Below are 22,935 nucleotides of genomic sequence, written 5' to 3' on the forward strand. Positions count from 1 at the left end.
GTTTCCTGGCTGGCTCCTTTAATTTTGTGACTGGTTCGTGCTGCCAGTGCTTGCCAGGGCTGGGAGCATTTGGGAGGCCATGCCAGTGTGTGTGCATATGTGGAAACTCCTGGTATGTTGATAGCATAATCTGATTTGGTTACGGAACATTTGTTTTTAGCTTTTATTTTGTCACGTCCTACATTGTTCTTGAATGTCCTGCATTTTGGGGTGTCTTGTCCTCTTTTCTGGTTAAGACATCTGGTCACCTTGGGCAGAGGCAAGTCACTCCCTTTCTTCCCTCATGAGGGGGGCATTGGTTTGGCCGTCACTGCCTCACAACCACCCTCTCAGGGACGCTATGGCAGTGTAGAGCAGAGGTGCTTCTCAAACAGCCCCAGCCCAACTGCAAGGCAGTGCAACAGAGCTGCCCACAGATTCAGACTCTGGGCATTGCCTGGAATGAGATACACATCCTCTGGTAAATGATTTGGCAGCGGGGGAGTGGGGGGAGAGAATCATATGGCCCAGTTGGGAATGAGTATATTTCTTGCCCTCCTGAAGCCACAGAGGGTCTATTTACAAAACAATCCAACTTACCCACAAGGGAGAGGCAACTACACAAACAGAACTCCCTTCCAGGACAAACAGCAGCTTTGGGAAGCAACTGTCTTGAGGAAGTTTTAAGAAACATCCCTCCTGTGCCACTGATCTGGCTCAGGGATACTCCCCCCCCCCCATGCTTTTAGGAAAAAAAACCTCAAGAGGTAAAAGGTGATAACATGCTGCTTGCATCAAGTGCAGCTCCAGACTTCTGGGTCAAGAGTCTGGTAACAGAGCATTAACATGGTTGAAAACCATCTCTCACTAGAGAAGAACGGGAAGTATCACACAGCCATTGTCCCCTCCAACAAATGCATCTCCTTCCAAGTCTCAGGTTTCCTGTTCCCCCCCACAATTCTGGCCATTCCATGAGTGCTGCAGCCCTCCACAAAGCACAAGGTCATGGGTAGTGGGACAGAACCAGCCCCCATTTCCTCCAGGAAATGCACCAAGAGCACCAACAACCTGCAGGCTCACCTTCAGAGGCCTTCCAGGCCTTCCAGAGATCTTCAACACTAATGAACATGTCCTCCCCGTGGAAGTTGCTGTGCTGGACTCTTGGGTCGGGATAATTCAGGTCTTCCCTCAGGAACTGGATAAAAGAAACACAGCACAAAGTCAGTTCACCACACAAAGCACTGCACAATGGGAGCTTTTCTTACAATTACCTTCAGCAGGCAAAAGGTAGAAGGAGCACCAGGTCTGGATAAGGGAGACACAGCTTCACAATAGAACCTTAGAAGGGACCTTCAAGATAATAGAAAGCCCACACTTTTAAAATCCCCAACAGGATGTGGTGATGGTGTCTGGCCTAGATGCCTTTAAAGGGGGATCGGACAGATTTATGCAGAAAAAGTTCATCACAGGTAACAAGTCATGATGGGAATACCCACCTCCTGGTTTTAGAAGTAGGCTATCTCTGAATGCCACATGCAAAGGGATACAGAATATAGGAAACTTGTTGTCTTGTGTGCTCTCTGAGGCACCTGGTGGCCATTGTGGGATACAGGGACCTGGACCAAATGGGCCTTTGGGCCTGATCCAGCCCAAAATTCTTAGATGGCAATCCAGCATCTGATTCAAGACCTCCAACAACAGAGAGTCCACCACTTTCCTAGGCAGACTGTGTCACTGCCATTGTTTGTACCATCAGGAAATTCTTCCTAACATTTAACTGGACCTTTCCTTTGCAATTTGAACCCATCTGTCCGACTCCCACCTGCCAGAGCAACCGAGAACAAACCTGCTCCCTCTTCCACAGGACAGAACCTCAGATATTTATAGATAGTGACCATGGCACCCCTAAACTACCCTCTTCTCCAAACTAATCATGCTCAATTAGTTCTGTTCTCAAGGGACATAGTCTCCATCTATCTCACCGTCCAAGTCACCCTCCTCTGGACCTGCTCCGGTTCATCAATATCTTCTTGAACTGTGGCGCCAGTTCTGGACACAATAATCCAGGTAGAGCTTTACTCAAGCAGAATACAGTGGCACCATTCCTTCTCAAGATCTCAATATTCTGCTTTTAGCCTAGAATCACATTCACCTTCTTTGCCACTGCATTACAATGCTGGCTTATGCTTAGTTTGTCATCTACTAAAACACTACTACTGTTTAGGTAAATATCCCCAATCTAATCTTTCCTACCCAAATTCCTACCTAGTTAGGACTATCTGTTTAACCTACCTCCAAGCCTAAAGAAATAGTTTAAAAAATTAACACAACACAAGGTTTCATATTTTGTTATTAAACTTCCAGTCCCCAAAAAGGTGGAGAGAGTGCCCACTGTTTGCTTACTTCCTTGAGAAAAAAATATCAGTGCGTTTTGCCCTCCTGCTTCTTGTCATCTGCATTTATTCAAGACAGCTGACTCTCCTTGTAAGCCTTTGGCAAAGTCAAGCAGACAATTCAAAACGATGCATCTTCCTGATGCCCACCAAGTGGAGAGGGGCTTTGCAATTCTGTTGCCTTGCAAGGTGCTGCTCTCGCTGTAACCAGCAAACGTCTGCTTTAAGCACAACTGTTGGCATGGGAGGGGGAGCCCCACTGGCAGACCCTCAGTCTACTCACAGAGTCTTCACCAGGACAACAGGGCCTTGCCAGATAGGTAGCTTTGCTCACCAACTTGCACTCTGCCCACCCAGGTCTGCTTTACAGCTTCACTAAGAAAGAAGATACGTTTATGGAATTCAAATCTTAAAGTCAGAGAACTGCTGATCCAAACTGTCCACATGACGGCACACCCAGCACAGCTCTATGGGCAAGAAAAGCCAGAAGCCCAAAGCCAGGCATCCTGCAAAAAAGAACAGCAGAGATAAAAAGGCCAAGAGGAGGAAGTCCCACTCATCATGTGCAGGCTGCCAGTTCATCTCTGTTGTCAGAGATGGGCTAATAATAAAACGGCATCATCACCTTCCAAAGCTGCCACCAGAACAGACTTCAAGCACCTCCTCTCTTTTCCTGCAGAGCTTTTAACACCCGCCAATTAAGAGTCCCTTCTGACACTCACAGTTGTGAGGACACTAACGAGAGCAAGATGGGTCAGTTTCCAAAATGAAGCCCAAGATCAAGGCACTCAAGTGTCTCTTAGTAGACCCCCCCCCCCAGCGACAAAAACCTAGCCCTGCGCCTTCCTCAAGGGTAACCAAGACGAAACAAGAATTTGCAGCACACAAAAGGGTCACATTCCTTGATGAAAGGATGGTCAAAAAGGATGGTTGGTGCCTTCCTTCCTAGCCTCCTTGGCTCCTGAACCACCAATGCAGAGAAATTTGGTGTTAAGATTATGTTAAGAGGAGGAGGAAATGGCCTTCCAGGTGCTCCCTGCCTCTCGGGGGGGGGGGGGTTGATGATGGTTTTTAATGCACTGCTGGTTTTTATTTGTTTTTTATTGTATGTGGACTTCCTTACTATTCTTATTTGTACTTATACACATATGTGTTGTATTTTACATTTACTGCAAGTTGCCTTGTGTGCCTCTATTAAGGAGAAAGGTGGGTATAAATCAAATCAGTCCACCAAGAATGGAATGAACGCAGTGACAGAGAGGTGCTTTCTCCTTCTCTTACAGCCCAATCCTGAGCTGCCTGGAGCAAGGGGCTGCTGCGGTACTAAAATAGCTACCGTGGTATCCAACATGCAACTGGATAGCCCGCAGCGGCTCCTTGGGAGAAGGGGACTTTTGTCCCCAGATAAAGTAAGTCCCCCAGATAAGCCCTGCAATGGGGCTACTCAATTCTGTAGCAGTTCTGGAGCCTGTGCAGCATCAGAGTCCCATGTCACAAAGGCTGACATGTGGCTCAGGATCCGGTGAAGCTGAGCTCCACTGGTTCTGCCCTCCTCCTGCCCTGCTCCCTCCCGCCCTCTCCCCACACACCCCCCGCCTCAGAACACCTCCTCCCCACCTCCTCCCACACCCCAACTCATCTCTCCGCCACCCAGCAGTCCAGGTGACCACCAGGCAGAACGCGGACCCAGTACCAGAGATGGCCCAGCATGGGCTGACACTGGGCTAGCACCATCACTGGGCCTGCAGTGAGGACTCACTAACATGCCGTATGGCATGTTTACAACAGTGCACACCAGCAGTAAGCCAGCATGTACTATTCAGGATTGGGCCCTTAATTCCAGAACTTGGAGACATCCACAAAACAGACTGGCAGAAGATTCAGGACTGACAGAAGAAGATACTTCCTTATACAAGGTGCAATTTACAGAGGAGGCTGCGGTGGCCACAGGCTCAGATAGCTTTTAATGGGAACCGACAAGTTCATGGCTGTATAGCACCTTCAGACTCAGAGGTCATGCGGCACAGAACGGCCCTGCTTAGGAGCACCCCAGAGATATCCAGCAGGCCAATCCTGGAAGTAGGTGCTCAAGGCCCCTCTGGTCCCAACACACAAAGTGTCCCACAGTGAGGTGGACCACTAGGGCACTGTGGTTCAGTTTGGCCCTCAACCTGCCCAGCACTTCAGGCAAGGATCTTTCCAAGTTCCACCTGGGAACGACCCTGGAACCCCCAGCAGGTGAAGGAAGTGATCCACCACTAAGCTGCGGTCAGATCCTGACAACCTTATGCGAACTGTGGATACTGTATTTGCAGAACAAGATCCTACCACTGATTTGTGGAGCCTAAATGAGTGACATTTTAAAGTTACACTCCAGTTCCAAGAACAGTCTTCTTCATCTCCTGCTTTCATCTGGAACCAAAACTAACTCCACACACAAGAAACGCACTTTGAACCTGCTGATCCAAACAGGATCAAAGAAGCACTGTTAATAACGGTCTGTAACAGATGCCTTGCTTGAAAACACTAGAAGCACAAAGGTGTAGTTACACCTGTTCACACTTTCAGCCTAGAAAAAAGGCGCCTGAGGGGGGACATGATCGAGACATACAAAATTATGCAGGGGATGGATAGAGTGGATGGAGAGATGCTCTTTTCCCTCTCATACAACACTAGAACCAGGGAATGTCTGCCAAAATTGAGTGTTGGGAGAGTTAGGGCAGACAAAAGAAAATATTTCTTTACCCAGCGTGTACTTAGTCTGTGGAACTCCTTGCCACAGGATGTGGTGATGGCATTTCGCCTAGATGACTTTTAAGAAGGGATTGGTCAGATTTCTGGAGGAAAAGTCCATCACGGGCTACAAGCCATGATGGGTATGTGCAGCCTCCTGATTTTAGAAGTAGGTTACTTCAGAATGTCAGATACAAGGACCCTCCATGACCAGCAGAAGCGCTTCGCTGCAGCCCAGAATGGCCCAGTGGATTTTTGATCTGGAATGCCTCTCCTACGGGCTTGCAAAGAGGCCCCTACCAGAGTTGAGTTTTGAAGCTGCAGCGCTTGAAAGAGGGATTAAGGAAATCTGTGCAGTCCTGTGACATTCTCAGCGAGCCAAGTGCATGGCTGGCGGGGAGGGGGAGGAAAGGAAAAAGCTTCAAGGGATGCTCCAAGATCACTGAGCATTAAAGCCCCACAGCGCAGCTAATCCAGAGGCAAAGTGAGCCTGCAGAGCCATCCTCCTCCCGCTGCCCCCCTCAACACGACCAGTGACCTCCACAAGGAGCATGACAATGTCATCTAGAATGGCCCATAGGCGGCTCGAAGCAGCCGTGATCTCCCCCAGGGAAGTAGGTGGGGGAACCAGCTGCTGCTCAGTATATTTAGCTCAGGAAAGAAAAGTGATCTCTTACTAGGCCCTCCTTCAGCAGAGTTCTGTCCAAACCGCTCTCGGGGGCTCTCAGAAGAGGACGCTGTTGAGGGGAATCAAAATGCTTCAAAGGGACAGTGATCAACTTTTGAACTCAGCGGCAAGAGGAAGAGGTTCCACTGCCGTCCTGGTGGGGGTGGGGCAAGAACACAAGCCAACCTAAGCGCATTCTCTCCTGATCCTTTTGGGAAAAGTAACCAGAGTCCGGTTCGCTGGGCATGGCTCTGTCTGAGAACAGAGTGGAACGCCAGACCTGCCTTCATCGTGGCAGAGCTGAAAAAAATATTTCCAGCAACCAAGGAGATCAGGGGTCTTGGACCCTTCTAGGCCCATCTGTGGGCATATTCATGTATTTATTATTTGTGTATTCAATTTTTATCCCACTTTTGACCCAGATGGGCCCCCCATAAGGGCATGTCTGCACATTCTTGACAAGTATGCACATATGTATACATACAGGCACACACGCACACTGCTCCCCCACGGGGGCAGCCAAGGAACCAGGAGTCTGAGCAACAACTCAAGACATTCCTGGCTCGGTTCTCACCCAAGTCACAAACTTACTTTACCAAACTACAGTTTTCCAGCTAAGTCCCAAGACTCCCTGTGAACTGAAGCACTTGGCTGTCTTCAGCAATTGGGGTGGAGCCCCCTTCCCTCCCCCCCAAAAAAACTCTGCAACAGGGTGCAAATCCTAACAAGACAGGTTAGCACCATAGCCTGGGCAGGTAATCTTTTCCATTCCAATTCAAGTCACAGGGCTGTGAGTTTCTCAGGGCAGAAATCTTGGAGAACCAAATTTATTCAATCAGGACACCTTGTAAGCCATTCCTGCTAATGGGAGGGTCCCCTTTAGAAGTAAGGGTGAGGGACAAGAAAGTTTGGACTTCTAAAGGGGAATTTTCCTCCAAAAGAAACAATGGAATCAGGCACGGACAGGGAGTGGCATGCAGTCCTGAGCATGCATAAATCAGGACAACCTAATGCATGTCTTGTCCCCAACCCCCCCCCCCCCCCCCCGCAGGGGCGGTCCATCCATGGCATGCATTGGGAACTGTTTTTCCGGCAGCAAACTGGAGGAGGCAAGGGGAATTGTACTCCACTGACTCCATGGGCTCCAGATTGGCTCCATCTGCTCTCACTCTGTCATGTGTGGAAATAGAATGGAGAGAGTTGACCTAAGAACAGCCCCACTGGATCAGGCCATAGGTCCATCTAGTCCAGCTTCCTGTATCTCACAGCGGCCCACCAAATGCCCCAGGGAGCACACCAGATAACAAGAGACCTCATCCTGGTGCCCTCCCTTGCATCTGGCCTTCTGACATAGCCCATTTCTAATCAGGAGGTTGCACATACACATCATGACTTGTAACCCGTAATGGATTTTTCCTCCAGAAACTTGTCCAATTCCCTTTTAAAGGCGTCCAGGCCAGATGCCATCACCACATCATGTGGCAAGGAGTTTCACAGACCAGTCACATGCTGAGTAAAGAAATATTTTCTTTTGTCTGTTCTAACTCTCCCAACACTCAATTTCAGTGGATGTCCCCTGGTTCTGGTGTTATGTGAGTGTAAAGAGCATTTCTCTATCCACTCTGTCCATCCCCTGCAGAATTTTGTTTCTCTCAATCATGTCCCCTGTCAGGCGCCCCTTTTCGAGGTTAAAGAGGCCCAAACGCCGTAGCCTTTCCTCATAAGGAAGGTGCCCCAGCCCAGTAATCATCTTAGCTCTCTTTTGCACCTTTTCCATTTCTACTATGTCCTTTTTGAGATGCGGCAACCAGAACTGGACACTATACTCCAGGTGTGGCCTTACCATCAATTGGTACAATGGTATTATAATATTAGTTTTGTTCTCAATACCCTTCCTAATGATCCCAAGCATAGAATTGGCCTTCTTCACTGCTGCCGCACATTGGGTCGACACTTTCATCAACCTGTCCACCACCACCCCAAGATCTGATCTGTCACAGACAGCTCAGAACCCATCAGCCTATATGTGACGTTTTGATTTTTTGCCCCAATGTGCATGACTTTACATTGAAGCGCATCTGCCATTTTGCTGCCCATTCTGCCAGTCTGGAGAGATCCTTCTGGAGCTCCTCACAATCACTTCTGGTCTTCATCACTCGGAAAAGTTTGGTGTCATCTGCAAACTTTGCCACCTCACTGCTCACCCCTGTCTCCAGGTCATTTATGGTTGAAAAGCACCTCTCTCCTTCAGCATCCTGCACCACCGCCATAATCTCCTCCACAGGCCTGCAGATGGAGTGCTGGGAGCCAGCATAAGTGGCAGCAGCAGGGCTGGATGCCAAGGCTGAGAGGAAAATTTTGTGCTTACCTCAAGGACAGGGTCAGGGGGGACAAATCTCTTTCCCTCAGGATCCAGCACTGCTTCCCTCGATGGCCTTGGAAGGACTGCTGGGCTCCCACCAGTCACCTATGAAGCAGAACTGGATGCCAAGAGGACAAGGAGTTGGGCTTACCTCTCCCGTGGCACCCAGCACCACTGCTGTGATGGAAGCCCAGCATTCCTTCTACAGCCATGAGAAGAAGTGGCAGCAGCAAGCTCACCACCGAAGGAGAGCAGTACTCACCAAACTCCTCCAGCTCCCTGCTTCACTGGCCACCCTCCCTCCCTCCCCAGCACAGATGGCCACTGGAGGACCAGAAGAAGGTGGTGGCAGTGATGAGTGCTGGGGGGGGGAACTCCTCCTCAGCCCCTTCTTGGCACCCACCACAGCTGCTGAAGCTACCTCCTCTCCCTCCTCCTGCACTGGTCGAGCACTTCTTGAATGTGCAAGCATTCCCACGTACTCTCTCGGTGCACAGTTCTTACAATCACCCTTTAAGGCAACCCTGGGAAAATGCCCTTCAGGAAACGACAGATGAGATGGGAAAATCTTAAATAAACTTTAGTGTGGAAAGCATGATGGAAAAAAGCATCTCAACAGACGCTGTGGACATGAGAGGATGCTGTGCTCAGGCAGGCCAGAAGGCACAATGGGAGGGGTGGGAGCAGGATGCTGCTGCAGAACCAGGACCCAGGAAACGCCTCACTCTCCAAGGCGCCACTGAGCAGAGTGTCACCCCCACAGCTGGGGAGGGAGGGGCGCTACTTGCACTGTGTTCTCACCAGCGCATGTCTTGGCTCTTTACACTCCTAACCTTCTGCCAAGAAGCAAGACAGCCTCCCGTCACTCTAGATTCAAATTCATACTTTCTGATAAACGCAGAAAAGCCACATTTGGAAAGTGTGATAATTCATAGCTGGTGGGAAAACTACAGAATATCAACACGCTGGTGGGAGGATGGTTAACCTGAGTTACGGAAGGCTCCCTTCCACACATCTCTTATGGTGGAGGGCACTGTTAACAATGCTCCTGATGAAAAATTCCCTTGAAGAAAGAAAAATATTCTTCTAGGGCTGCACTCCTATACCCATTTACCTGGGAGTAAATTCCATTTAATTCAATGAGGCTTACTTCTGAGCAGACATGCATAACATTGCACAATCACATTGCTGCTTAATGGCAGGTCCCCACAAAATCCCTCCAAGGCCTATGGATAGTTTCTGGTAAGACAGGATTACAGCCTAGGTTTTACTGAACACAGTGGGCTTACTTCTGAGTAAAATAAATAACACTGTTTTCAAACATCTCTACCTACAGACCTGCCAGAAAGGCATGAAGTACCCAGCATCCTGGTGATAAACTCGCTTACTCTGAGTTCCGACTGTTTGTCTTAGCCAAGAGCTGTGCTTAGAGCTGACAGGCAAGGTCGACATGTGGAAACAGACAGCTGCTGGCAAAACACGGACACTCTAGGCCTCCCTGTCACCATGCTAACAGAGAGCACCCTCTCTTTTTCCATGCAAGGCTTCCTACTGTTCCCAGCAATAATGCACTCTGTTTAAGCGGAGAGGTGTTTTCCAGCACCATCAGTGGCTCTGGGCCCTGTGTGATCCAGAGCCTCAGAAACTGACCCTGCCCTTCCTGCAATTCCCATGACAGGCGTTTGAATTTGCAACACTCAACACCTTCCTGCCGGACCACTCCTCCTCTATCAAATCTGCAGGAGTTCACCTGTGTGCAGCTCTGCAATAAGAAGTCTTTTGGAGCTTGCATTTTCCATTTTGTCCAATTTCACTCACACCCTCCAATTCACAATCCCTTTCAGAGATGACCCCAGCATTTTCCTCCTTGTTCCAGATTTTGCACGTGCCCACACAATGGAGAGGTGCATTTGGCACAACTAAGAAATCCCACCGCCTCCTAGATGGGATTGGTCAGTTACTATTATAAAAGAGAGACGCCCATCCTTACTGCCAAAGGATGCTGCTCAGAGGGGGCAATGTTCACGAACAAGGCGTCCAGACCTGCAACGGAGGGGACAAGTCACCCTTGTTGGGCTCCGCTCACCCCAGATTCACACCTGGCTCCTCGTGCAGAGAAGCACCTGCAGCCAGAGGACAGGCATCTGGGGAGTGAGCTCAAGAGGACAGAGAACACCAAACTGCCCCTGCCTCAGGAGGCAGGAGTGTGCAGCTGGTCCTCAGGTTGAGCTCCCCAGGCTTCTGTGGCCTTCTTATGCTCTCCACTCTCAGCTGGGCACTTTAAAGCAACAGGGGCTGGTTCCTGCCCCGAAGCCAAAGAAAGCAGACAGCAGAGGAGAAAGCTCCCCAGCTTAAGCTCAGCATTTCCCAGCTTTGCTGGTGCTTTTTATTTATCTGACGCTATCGTGACTTTTTTAAAATATTTTGGGTTTTTTTTTGCTCTTTAAGCATGATTTCTGTTTAATTGTGATTTCGTATTTTTAACCATTGTAAGCCACCTTGGGCATCTCCAAGGTGAAAGGCGGCCTAGAAATAAAGTAAGTAAATAATGCCATCAGACAAACTGAGGCATGAACCCAGGCCCAGATGAGAGTGAGTCATCCTATGGAAAGCCTCCCTCCACCTATAGGCAGAGGGTCAGAAAGCTTTGACACACCATTAATAAGCTAAGGAACAGGGTGCCTCTTGCTAGTCTTAAGGTGGGCCAAGCCACCTTCACTTTTTGTCTGCTATGGACTATGAAAGGTAATTTGGAGGGGAGGGAATAAAGAAGGAACATCGCAACAAGAGGGGACCTGGGGGGGTCAGTGGGCAACCGTGCTATAGGGTGGTGCTACTGATTAGGTGGTGTGATTCTTAACTGGCAGAAGCCTTGTCTGGCTCTCCTTACAGTGCTCAGGCTACAGGCACAGATGGCCAACCACTTCATTCCAGGGACTCCTGCTCATTTATAGCACAGATGAGTTCCTCCCACACGTCTGCACACATACACCCTGAGAAAGAGCAGACCTACAACCACACTAGAGTGTTGGTCACCAGAAACATACTGAACAGAGCAAGTAGGTCAGAAAGGGACTGGAGGGGGGTGATGCCCTCACCTCATCGCTTTCTTCAAGGTCCACATCACCATCAGCATCATCGTCCATCTGCTTGTGGATGCTGCGAACAGCTTCGAAGCTGAGCTGCTCATCCTCGTTGTGGCACAAGGGCTGGTCGATGCGGCAGAACTCTGTATTGGGGAGGGGTGAAAAACAAGAAGAAGAGCAACATGGTATTAAGGCACGCTGCCACAACCTGCTCCACCTTGACACAGGAGGGAGTAAAAGGTGCTTCTCAGATTTCAGACCCTATTTTTTCTGGACTCTCCCCCACATTGTCCCCCCAACCGCTGAAATGCCACTGAAATTCAACAGCCACAGAACCAGTGTCATTGCAGCAGGTGCCATGCCCCAGAATGCCAGTGGAAAGAAACAACAGCAGCTGCCTGTGCTGGGGAGCAGGCTTGCAGGAACCAGACCAGATGAATCAGAGGCTGCAACTTTCTCCTCACACACAGCTGGCTGAGTCACTGTGCTGCCTGCAGTACTGTCAAGAAATGCAGGTGTCAGCATAGGAGCAGCAGAGAAGAAGCATGAGGGCGGAGGAGCCACGATCTCCTCAGCAGCTAGACCTCCTGCCCTCACTGCAGCCCAAGTCCAGTCCCTGTCATGCCCACATTGCAGCCACTCCCCAGAGCTCCCCAGGCCACGGCACCATGCGTGCAGCCAGCTTCCAGCAAAGAGGAGGGGGATGCATCTCCCCACAGCTTGGCAAGGTGGGCCAGAGACACTTGGTTGTGTGCATTATTTATACACTGCTTTTCAGCGACAAGTAGTTCATACACAAAATGAATAGGCAGACATATAAGCCAAGAGTGATGGGGTTTGACTGAGAGTTTGTTTACTAAATGACAAATAAAGCTAGATACTCCAATTTTCTGCTCCATGGGCAGTGCAGGGTGACCAACATTCAAATCTCTAATCAGGCATGGACACTGCAGCGGAGCATTCCAGGGAACTCTGTGTTCAAGATATGACAGTGATTGGCTACTTAACTAGCTCTCTTTCTAGCTCTCCAGGCTCAAAAAAAGGGGTGGTTTGTTTCACAGGGCTGTTACATGAAAACCTTACGCTGATCTCGCAATCCCCAAACTGTGCGCTGTAGCACCCCACTGAACTCATAGGGGTGCCACAGGACATTTTAAATTCTCAATTAAAGCACAGCGACGGACCTGTTAGGTCTCAGGGTGCAATGGAAAAATTACATGGACAATAAATAAAGGCACCACGAACTGAGACAGTTTGGGAACCTCTGTGCTAATTACTGGGAGGCCTCAAAGCAGCATCATTGTGCATTTTTGCAGCACATACCCATGCGTGCAAACAAAACAGGTCTGTCAAGCACAAAAGGAGCCCACAGATCCAGAATGAGGGGCATGGCTCTTTTAAAAATTTGGAAGCAGTCGCCTAGGAAGTGCTGGATCATCATTTCTGAGAGAGTTTAATAAAATAGGGCAGGCATGGTGTTTGCTTATGGACTTGCTGACATGAATATACAAGGCTTGCAAAAGCCAGCCCAAAGGTGAGGAGGGACAGTAAGCATATCTTCCCCGTGGCCCACCAGTATCTGAAGCTGCTCTGGGCTGTAAGGGAGGGCCGCCTTGGTAGCTGCATCCCTTGGTAGCTTGCTGCGCCCCTCTCCCCACCATGGTGCTTGTCTTAGCAAGCTTCTGACCTAGAGTAATTGGGTTTTGATTCTTTATACTAATTTCACTCTACTGTTTCACTCCATGGGCATTATTTTGTAGGAAAGGCAGGATATAAATAGATGGACAACTGTAGCTTTTCCCAGAACAAAAAAAAATCGAGGTAAGCAAAGCAGTCATTTCTTACACAGTCATGATTGTTTTATAGCCACACCCATCCAAATGGAACAGAGTAAATCAATCACTTCTCTTTACAATGCAAACCAGGAAGCCCAGATCCCAGTTCAGCATGCCAGTGTGAGATACAAAAGCAGCCAGAGAGAGAGAGAGAGAGAGAGAGAGAGAGCTCCAGCCAAAGTTTTCACTAGCTGAGCCAAACCAAAAGTCGCAGGAAACTAGCCACACGTGACATGGCGCAGGCCATACACCTCTGTTAGCCTGCACCTAAACCCAGGTGCTTTCCCAGATCCAGGGAGAGATCCCTGTTCGGCCTTGCAGAAGGGAGCTGTGTGTCCTCATCCCTCATCTGACCCCTCCCAGGCCAAGATACCAACCCTGTCCCAAGTTTCAGTCAGGATCTCTTGGTCCTGAACTGTCCATATAGTGGTGGAGAGAACAGTGAGCCTCAGCTTCTAACCAGAGGGTATTACCTTCAGTCTCCCCCAGATGTGCAGTTTAGGAGCTGCAATTGTAGCTTAAATACTGGAAAAGCAGAACACAGAGGCATCGGAAGCTGCACATTTAACAAGAGTTCTGGTTCGGAGCTCAAATCACCAACTCAGATCCAAATGACTCCATTTCACCAGTCCCTTTGAGCAATCCTCTGCCAAATTGTGTGGTTGGTCTGTGGAACCCCTTGCCACAAGATGTGGTGGTGGCACCTGGCCTGGATACCTTTAAAAGGGGATTGGAAAAGTTTCTGGAGGAAAAATTCATTATGGGTTACAAGCCATGATGTGTATGTGCAACCTCCTCATTTTAGAAATGGGCTATGTCAGATGCAAGGGAGGGTACCAGGATGCAGGTCTCTTGTTATCAGGTGTGCTCCCTGGGGCATTTGGTGGGGCCGCTGTGAGATACAGGAAGCTGGACTAGATGGGCCTATGGCCTGATCCAGTGGGGCTGTTCTTATGTTCTTAAATTATGACTTCCAAAGCCAAGGTGCAGGCTCTGAGAGCAAAAGGGCCATTTTGGGCAGCCCCCTTGCAACTGAGGCTTCGAACAGCCCACATGCCATTCATACAGAAAAGGAATAAATCGCAGCAGCACGGGGGAGGGAGGCTTCATTTGAGCCAGTCTTATTGTTTCAAGCCAGAACTGTAGTTACAAGAAAGAGGGCAAATAATCAAACAGAATACAGCATACAGTAAGAGGATAGAAACAATCCTGCATTTAACCCTCAGGATTTAATCCTCCACAGGAGAACCTGTGGATATTATATATCTGGATCTTCAGAAGACATCTGACACAATCCCTCACCAAAGGCTGCTCAGAAAACTCCACAGTCAGGGAATTAGAAGGCAGGTCCTCTCATGGATTAGGAACTGGTTGAGGACCAGGAAACAGAGAGTGGGTGTCAATGGCAATTTTCACAATGGAGAGAGGTGAAAAGCTGTGCGCCCCAAGGATCTGTCTTGGGACCGGTGCTTTTCAACCTGTTCAGAAACGAACTGGAGTCAGGGTTGAGCAGCGAGGTGGCTAAGTTTGCAGAGGACACCCAACTTTTCCAAGTGGTGAAGACCAGAAGCGATTGTGAGGAGCTCCAGAAGGATCTCTCCAAACTGGGAGAAAAGGCAGCAAAATGGAAGATGTGTTTCAGTGTAAGTAAGTGTAAAGCAGGAATGCCCAAACCCTGGCCCAGGGGCCATTTGCAGTTCTCCGGGACTCCCAATCCAGCCTGCAGGGAGCCCCCAGTCTCCAATGAACTTCTGGCCCTCTGCAGACTTACTGGAACCCCTGCTGGCCTGATGCAACTGCTCTCAGCGTGAAGGCGACTGTTTGACCTCTAGTGTGAGCTGTGGGATGAGGGCTCCCTCCACTGCTTGCTGATTCATGTCTGTGATGCAGCAGCAGCAGCAAAGGAAAGATCAGCCTTGCTTTGTGCAAGGCCTTTTATGGGCCTTGAGCTATTGCACGACCTTCATTCATTCATATAAGTTCCATCTCTAATATATTCATTTATGTAAATTTATTCAAACCTGAAATGTAAATTAATTCTTTTTTTTCCTGGCTCCTGACACAGAGATGATGTAGCCCTCCTGCCAAAATGTTTGGAAATCCCTGGTGTAAAGTGCAGCACACATGACAAATGTGCACATGACACATGACACATGTGCAGCACATGTGCAGCATGACAAAGTGCAGCACACATGACAAATGTGCACATGACACATGACAAATCCCCAGGGGGCTTCTGAGGATGCAACTGCAGGTTGTTGCAGGGATGAGGTTAGCACAGATGGAGGCAAAGTTCTGTAGGTTCTCAAAAGGACAGTCAGAGGAGGCACTTATCTCAAAGTAGAAATTTTCACATAGTTCACACAGAATATTCACAGAAAACAGCAGGGGAGAGGGAGAGAAACACAGAAGGGTACACATACCCAGATTCTCTTGCAGTCACTGAAGGTTGTGTCAGCAACATTTTACAACCCAGCAGAGTGGAACATAAGGCACAACCCCCCCCCCCACACACACACACACAAAATTCTTCTGAATAAGAATTCTGAAATAAGCAGGTGCGATGCAGGTGCTATGCACAAGCCCAACAACATGTGTAGAGGAAGACTCCGTGGCCCATTACATTCACCTTAGACTCCTCTTGTAGGGTGTTGGTTTGTGTTCCTGCATTCATTCAGAACATATTCCCAACCTCCATGAGCCAAAAGCCACAACCAAAACCTCCCTCCCACATCGGTTTTCAAACTGTAATCTTATTCTGGTCAGCTTGTATAAGAACATAAGAAAAGTTCCACTGGATCAGGCCAAAGGCCCAGCTAGACCACATTCCTATATCTCACAGTGGCCCACCAGATGCCTCAAGGAGCACACGAGACAAGAGACCTGCATTCTGGTGCCAGTCCCTTGCACCTGGCATTCGGAGGTAGTCTACCTCTAAAACCAGGAGGTTGCACATACTCAGCATGGTTTGTAAACTGTGATGAACTTTTCTTCCATCAATCTGTCCAATCCACTTTTAAAGGTATCCAGGTCAGGCGCTATCACCACAAGGAGTCTCACAGACTAATTACATGCTCGGTAAAGAAATACTTTCTTTTGTCTGTGCTAACTCTCCCAACACTCAATTTGAGTGGATGTCTGCCGATTCTGGTGTTCTCTGAGAGGGAAAAGAACACCTCTCTATCCATTCTATGCATTCCCTGCATATTTTGGTATGTCTCAATCATGTCCCCCATCAGGCGACTTCTTTTTAAGACTGAAAAGCCCCAAAAGCTGTAGCCTTTCCTCATAAGCGAGGTGCCCCAGCCCAGTTATCATTTTGGTCACTCTCTTCTGCACCTTTTCCAACTCTACTACATTCTTTTTGAGATGTGGCGACTAGAACTGGATACAATACTCCAGATGCAGCCTTACCACTGATTTGTACAATAGCATTACAATGGTACCCAAACTGTGCGCTGGGACCCACTGGTGGGTCGCAAGCTGAATTTTGGAGCGTCTCCAAAGGGTGATGGAAAGATCAGACAACTAATTGCTTCAAGCCCTGATGCTATTCAAAAATCAGCTAATTGTCCTATAAAGAGCTCAGCTCCTGCAGTTTGCAAGCATGTGTAAATATAGAGAGATAAATGTCTGAGCATCTTTTTTCTGATAATGATTGTTTTAAACATACAAACAAAATTTCTTCCTAGATCTCCTTTTTTAAAAGTCTGGTAAACCTAGGAGGGTCCTGAGAAAGCAGGGATGTCAAACTTGTTTCATAGTGGGGGCTGTTTCATTCATGATGCCTGCTGAGGGCCAGAAGTGACATCACATAATGGCCAGAAATAAGCATTTTGTTCTCACATAGAAACTCATTAGCTGCAAATGACAGAAGAGAAAATGTGCAAATCTTCTTCATCTTTTCAAGATACGAGAGAGCCCAATTGTAACAGGGGCCAGATAAATTACTTCTGGGGTCCACATTCAGTCCATGGGACTTACGTTTGACAACCCTGTGACAAACTGTCATTTTAAGAAGTAGGTCCTAATGCTAAAAAGCTTGGGAACCGCTGCATCATAATATTGGCTGCTTTATTCTCAATCACTTTTTAATGATCTCAAGCTTAGATTAGCCTTCTTCACTGCTGTCGCACATTGGTCAACACTTTCATCAAGATGTCCACCAAGCTCTCTCTCCTGATCTGTCGTAGACAGCACAGAACTCATTAGCCCAGTGGTTCTCAACCCACCAGCCTGAGAACTCCTGCCAATGCCCCTTCTAGGGGCGACACAATCCCCAGGATTATGCAACTGAGGGGGACATAGGGGCTTTTTTTAAACATACCTCAGTCCCTGCCAGCGTCCAGGCGGTGTGGGGAGCAACACAGAGCCCTCTGTAGGCCTCCCTGCACCTCTAAACATGATAGCAATCCACTTACAACTATGAAAGTTGGAGAAACACTGCATTAACTTATATATGAAGCTTTGATTTTTCTGCCCAAATATACATGATCTACACTCTGCACTTACTTGTAGAACTCCTTCTGGAGCTCTTCACAATCCCTTCTGCTCTTCACCACTTGGACATTCTGACACAGCCATTTCAGACAATACAGCCTGCATGATCTGCCCAGAAAACTTCACATCTAAGCTATTAGATCAGGTTTAGCAAAGTTTGTCTTAAATTTGCAAAAAAGATGAAATACTGTACAGAGGTTCTCTTTGATCTTAGCAGCTCAGGTCTTATAAGTCTTGCCTTCATTAACTTGCAAAAGCTGTTTCAAAAGCATTTGCTCTGAACAGTCATCATACCAAAAAATTCTTCCTTCTACACTAGAAGACAAGGAGATCTATTCAGTACCGAAACTGGCAATCTTAGAAGACTATCGCATATTATTGCAGTAAATGTCTATATTCCAAGTGGAGATATAAATGTCCCATAAGAAACAGGATAAAATTTAAAGAAAATACTAGCATCTACTGTCATTTTTTTCTTGTCAAGGCAAAGCTGTATTAGTTATTTTACAAACAAGGAATGCATATTATTCAATTTCCATTCAGAAGTTCCAGCTTATTTAGCAGCATGACATTCATGTGTAAGTACAGATAGGAATCTATGACTGGTTGCTCTCTAGCACACGGATTCTTACTGAGGAGTATCCATACCCGTTGGGGGTACAGGAACCAAATGATGGGGGTATGCGACTTGGTCTCTGAACAATTCTTTGGGCAGAGTCAAGAGATGGTTTAGCTCCACCCACATGGTACTATGATGTACAGGTATAGGAACAGCTTTCAGCTGAAAATCAAGCACAGGTATTCCTGTTTTCAAAAGCCAGTATGATGTACTAATTAGAATGTTGGACTGGGGCAAGGTTGGAAATCCCCACTCTGCTACAAAATTCAGTGGGTGACCTGAGAACAGTTACTCTCTCAATCTAACCTACCCCACAGGGTTGTTGCAAGGATAATATGGGAGGGAGGGGACAGAACTACATACACTGCCCTGAGCTTCTTGGAGGAAAGGCAGGAGCAACAAGGCCATTTGATGGGACACTGCCACAAGAGCCGCCACTGACAGAGTTTAGGTGACAGGGACGAGAAGCAGGGCCTTTGTGGCAGTGGCATCACAGCAGTGGAACTCCCTCCCTTATGATTTGAGAATTGCCCCCTCCTTGGAGATATTCCTGTAGGGAGTGAAGACTTCTTTATTCAAACTCGTGTTTTAGTCTGAGTTGGGTGTGGGTGGGTTGGTCGCTTTTTGTTTTATGCCTGCTTCTTACTTTTTTGCAATGCACCAATACTGGTGCTATCCAGTTGCTTTTCTTCATGCTTTTAATTCATCATTGCTATGCTGTTGCTTTATTCACATTTATAATAAAGATGAATGTTTTGCTGCCTTGCATTTATGGGTGGGCTGGACTTTTAGGGAGTTTTTGGGATCAGTTCACTGGAGTAAGAACTGAATTACTATGTATTTTATTTTGAAGGAGTGTTATTGATTTATTTATATTACTGTACATATTATCTTTTAATTGTTGGCTCCCATCAGCATTTATCAGAAAGACAGGATAAAAATCTTTTAAAGAAGTTGATGATGAAATACTAACCACAAAGGTCCAGAAGTAACCTGGGTCATTCACAGCCCTTGTTATATAGGGAAGCCAGACTTCAGCTTTATGAAAGTTGAAGCCTGGCTTCCCTATATAACAGGGCTGTGTAACAGGACTATATATTCCCTATATAACAGGGCTTGGCCACCATCCCACCCACCCCTCACATAAAAGTCAACAGAACACAAGACCACCTCTGACGTTTAACAGGAAACAGAGATGCACGACAGGCATACTGAAGGAGATGCACAATGCGAAATATGTACCAATTCCACCTTGTCTACGTGCTGCAGGTGAGCCAGGAGCCAACGCCCTAAACTGTCACTGCCTGATTAAGGACGTTCCAGCAGTTGTGCTCGGGCACACAGAGAAGCCTCTCCTCACCATACTTACTTGAAAGCAAGCCCCACTGATTTCAAGGAACAATGTGCTTGGTCAAAGCCACACACCTGCCTAACTGTTTGGATTTCATGCAAGTTGTAGTATTGCTACTGGGTTAGCCCCCCCCCCCAAATGAATACGACAGTCTAGCTTCAATACAGCCAAAGCGCAAATACAGCTGCAGGTGATTGTGTGGTGTAAACAAACAGGACCCTGTTACCTGTTCTACTCTGTCAGAATCTATGGGTCCACAATGGCAAGAGAAACAGAATATCTACCACTTCAGAGGCTGCTGCTTGGGCTGCTGTTGGGGGATGTGGTATATCTTCAGGAATATGAGGGTCAGTGCAATCCTATGAATGTTCACTTAGACCAGCTATTTTCAACCACTGTGCCATGGCACGCTGGTGTGCTGCGGGTGGTCTGCAGGTGTGCCGCGGTAGTTCAGGAAAGGATAATTTGTTAGTAGGGCCATTGGGGAATGCGAGCCCCTGCTGACGGTTCAGCGTGCCTTGTCAATGGTCAAAAAACTGATGGTGTGCCTTGACCACTTTAGTGCCTTGTCAGTGTGCCATGAGATAAGAAAGGTTGAAAATCACTGACTTAGACGTAGATACCACTGTGTTCAATGAGGCTTCATCCCAGGTAAACATGCATATGACTGTACTGTGAGAGAATGCAAAGAAGATCCACCATGCATTTCTCCATTACAGAGCCCCACTCAGGCCAGGCTTGTCTCTGTGAAGAAAACTGAGGCCTTCACCATCTCTAGTGCCAAGACGCTAAACCACTCAACCACTTCCTCCCAATGGACAGGAAATCATGACTCAAAACACCAGCACGCAGCACACAGCATGCCTACAGCACTGCAGCTCTCCTGGAACATGCTGCACACTCTGAACCTCCCCTGTGCTCAGCTGTAACCCCACACCTCCCTTCTTTTGTACACCTCCTGGTTCTCTCAGTGACCCCTGTCAAGGCTGCTTACTTTCACCCTCTCATCTCCTCACCTGCTCTCCCCATCAGAGCTTGTCCTTCAGCGTTTGCATTTTCCTCCTCATCCACCCTCCATTCACAAGTTTCAGAATCCTCTCACCTTTTGACAAGAGTGTCCCACAGTAAGCCTACAGCTTTAGCCGGTGTTATCTGAGCATCAAGTCCAGCAGGCAAACAGACTCCTACTGCCTGGGGCCAGCCAGGGGATTGAGCAGGGGAACAGGTGGTGGCGGCAGCAGCAAAACATGGGGAAGAGTGGCTGAATTGCAGGCCTGATGCCAGGCCAAAGCAGAAGCTGATCCTGCCCAGAAGCTGAAGGGAGCCCAGTAGGTACCAAAAGGCAGTTTAACAACCAGTTGCTGACACCCAGCATGTGGCAGGCTCTCGCTCTCTCTCTCCCCCCCCCCCCCAAGGACTTCTGGCAGAAGGGCTGAAAAGGACCCACAACCTTGGATTTGAGAGTTGCTGCGTTTCAGGACAGGCAACAATGGACTCATGGGAAGTATTGCCTAAGGCAGCTTCTTGTGTCTGGGGATCTGGGGCTGCAGAAGTTTGATGCCACCTTCGTTGTCTGTGTCCTTTAGCCCCTCCACATACTTTGTGACTGTGTGAACCAGAGGCCTCCATTCCTCAGTCAGTGAGGAGCCCAAAGCAGAGGTGGAGTTTGGGAACTCCAAAGATGAAGCTCAACACAAGCGTTGCTCTTGCACCTGCTCTGCTGCTGGCAGTTTCTCTGAGGGCTGTATGCGCTTCCTAGCTCTGACTTGCTTCATTTTGGGGTGGCTTCCTGAGGCTCTTTTGTAGCAGAAATATCCAGAAGGACCCTTTCCCATTATATATGCTCAATCACTAGGTGGCATCACCCAACAGGAACTCCTTCTCTTGTGCAAGCCCCAAGGAAGTGACTGGCACTTGCTTCACCTACCCAGTTTCACAGCTAGCATTTTACCCAATAATACTGTAGCAACTAAAGCATGTATGTGTCTTTTCAAAAACTAATATACATGGGGAAAATGCATGCCAGAGAGTCAGTACCAATTGCCACTCCTGTACAATGGCAATTTCTGCAATGTTAAAATGAACACTTTTCCACGAATGCTGAAACTGGCTGTTTTAAGGAAAATTCTGGAAGCATCTGCTTCATATTTTATCTCAAAAGAGTTCTGAAGTTACGGTGGAACAAGCATGGGGCAGAGTAGGGAGTTGCTGTACAACCAAATTCCACACTCCATTCTTAATAGCCCTGGTCTTGCTATATGGGGAAAGAACAGCATTTTCCCAGCAACTACACTCTTGTTTTTGAGCCGACTGCAATCTATTTTTTTTTATTTTTTTGAGATTTTATTTTTTTTATTTTTTTTGAGATTTTTTGAGATTTTTTTGCAATTGTTTTTGAGCAGACTGCATCTTGTTGAGCAGACTGCAGATGGACATCGTCGCCCTTCAAGAGACTAGGCTGCCAGATTCCGGATCTGTCAAGAAGAGAAATTTCTCATTTTTCTGGCAGGGAAAACCACCAAACGAAACCAGGGAACATGGCGTTGGCTTTGCGGTCAGAAATACCCTGCTGAAATCCATCATCCCACCTACTGTGGGAAGTGAAAGAATTTTGTCCCTGCAGCTCCAGTCATCAGCAGGACCTGTCACTCTCATCAGTGCTTATGCACCAACTCTGTCGTCTCCAGCAGAAGCCAAAGACAAATTCTATGATGACCTGGCCACCGCTATCAAGAAGATCCCCGTAAAAGAGCCATTGTTCATCCTCGGCGATTTCAATGCTAGAGTTGGTGCTGATAACAGTTCGTGGCCCACTTGCTTAGGTCAGTTCGGCATTGGGAAGATGAACGAGAATGGTCAACGCCTGCTAGAGTTTTGCTGTCTTCATGGTCTCTGTGTCAGCAACACGTTCTTCAACACGAAGCCCCAACATAGAGTCTCCTGGAGACACCCAAGATCAAAGCACTGGCACCAGCTCGACCTGATTCTCACCAGACGCTCCAGCCTTCCCAGCATCAAGATCACGCGCAGCTATCAGGGTGCTGCTTGCGACACTGACCATTCCCTGGTGTGCAGCAGAGTGAAACTGCAAACAAAGCGACTGTATCACACGAAAAAGGAAGGAAGACCTCGCATTGATACCAGCAAGACCCGGGATCAGAGAAAAGTGGAGGAATTTGCACGAGCGCTTGAGGAATCTCTTCCAGGCCCGGTCGATGCAAACGCATCCAACAGATGGGAACATTTCAAGAATGCCGTTTACAACAACGCCTTGTCCATATTTGGCAAGAAGACCAACAAGACGGCAGACTGGTTTGAAGCCCACTCTGAGGAGTTGACACCAGTCATTGAGGAAAAGAGGAGAGCTCAAGCAGCATACAAGGCCTGTCCCAGTGAGCGCAACCTGCAGG

General features: G+C 48.0%; 1 protein-coding gene across 2 annotated transcripts in view; it reads right to left on the reverse strand.

The window, feature by feature from the left end:
- Nucleotides 1–22,935, reverse strand: part of STIM1 (stromal interaction molecule 1) — a 132,371-nt gene that overhangs the window by 42,076 nt on the left and 67,360 nt on the right. For both annotated transcript variants that reach the window (XM_066619138.1, XM_066619137.1), the window contains exons 3-4: nucleotides 11,233–11,363; nucleotides 1,060–1,174 (exon numbers count right to left, since the gene is read on the reverse strand). In XM_066619138.1, coding sequence (XP_066475235.1) covers nucleotides 1,060–1,174; nucleotides 11,233–11,363 — 246 coding nt within the window. The remainder of the gene's footprint in view (nucleotides 1–1,059; nucleotides 1,175–11,232; nucleotides 11,364–22,935) is intronic.

This window comes from Tiliqua scincoides, chromosome 3 (genome assembly GCF_035046505.1).
Source record: "Tiliqua scincoides isolate rTilSci1 chromosome 3, rTilSci1.hap2, whole genome shotgun sequence".
Classification (NCBI taxonomy): domain Eukaryota; kingdom Metazoa; phylum Chordata; class Lepidosauria; order Squamata; family Scincidae; genus Tiliqua; species Tiliqua scincoides.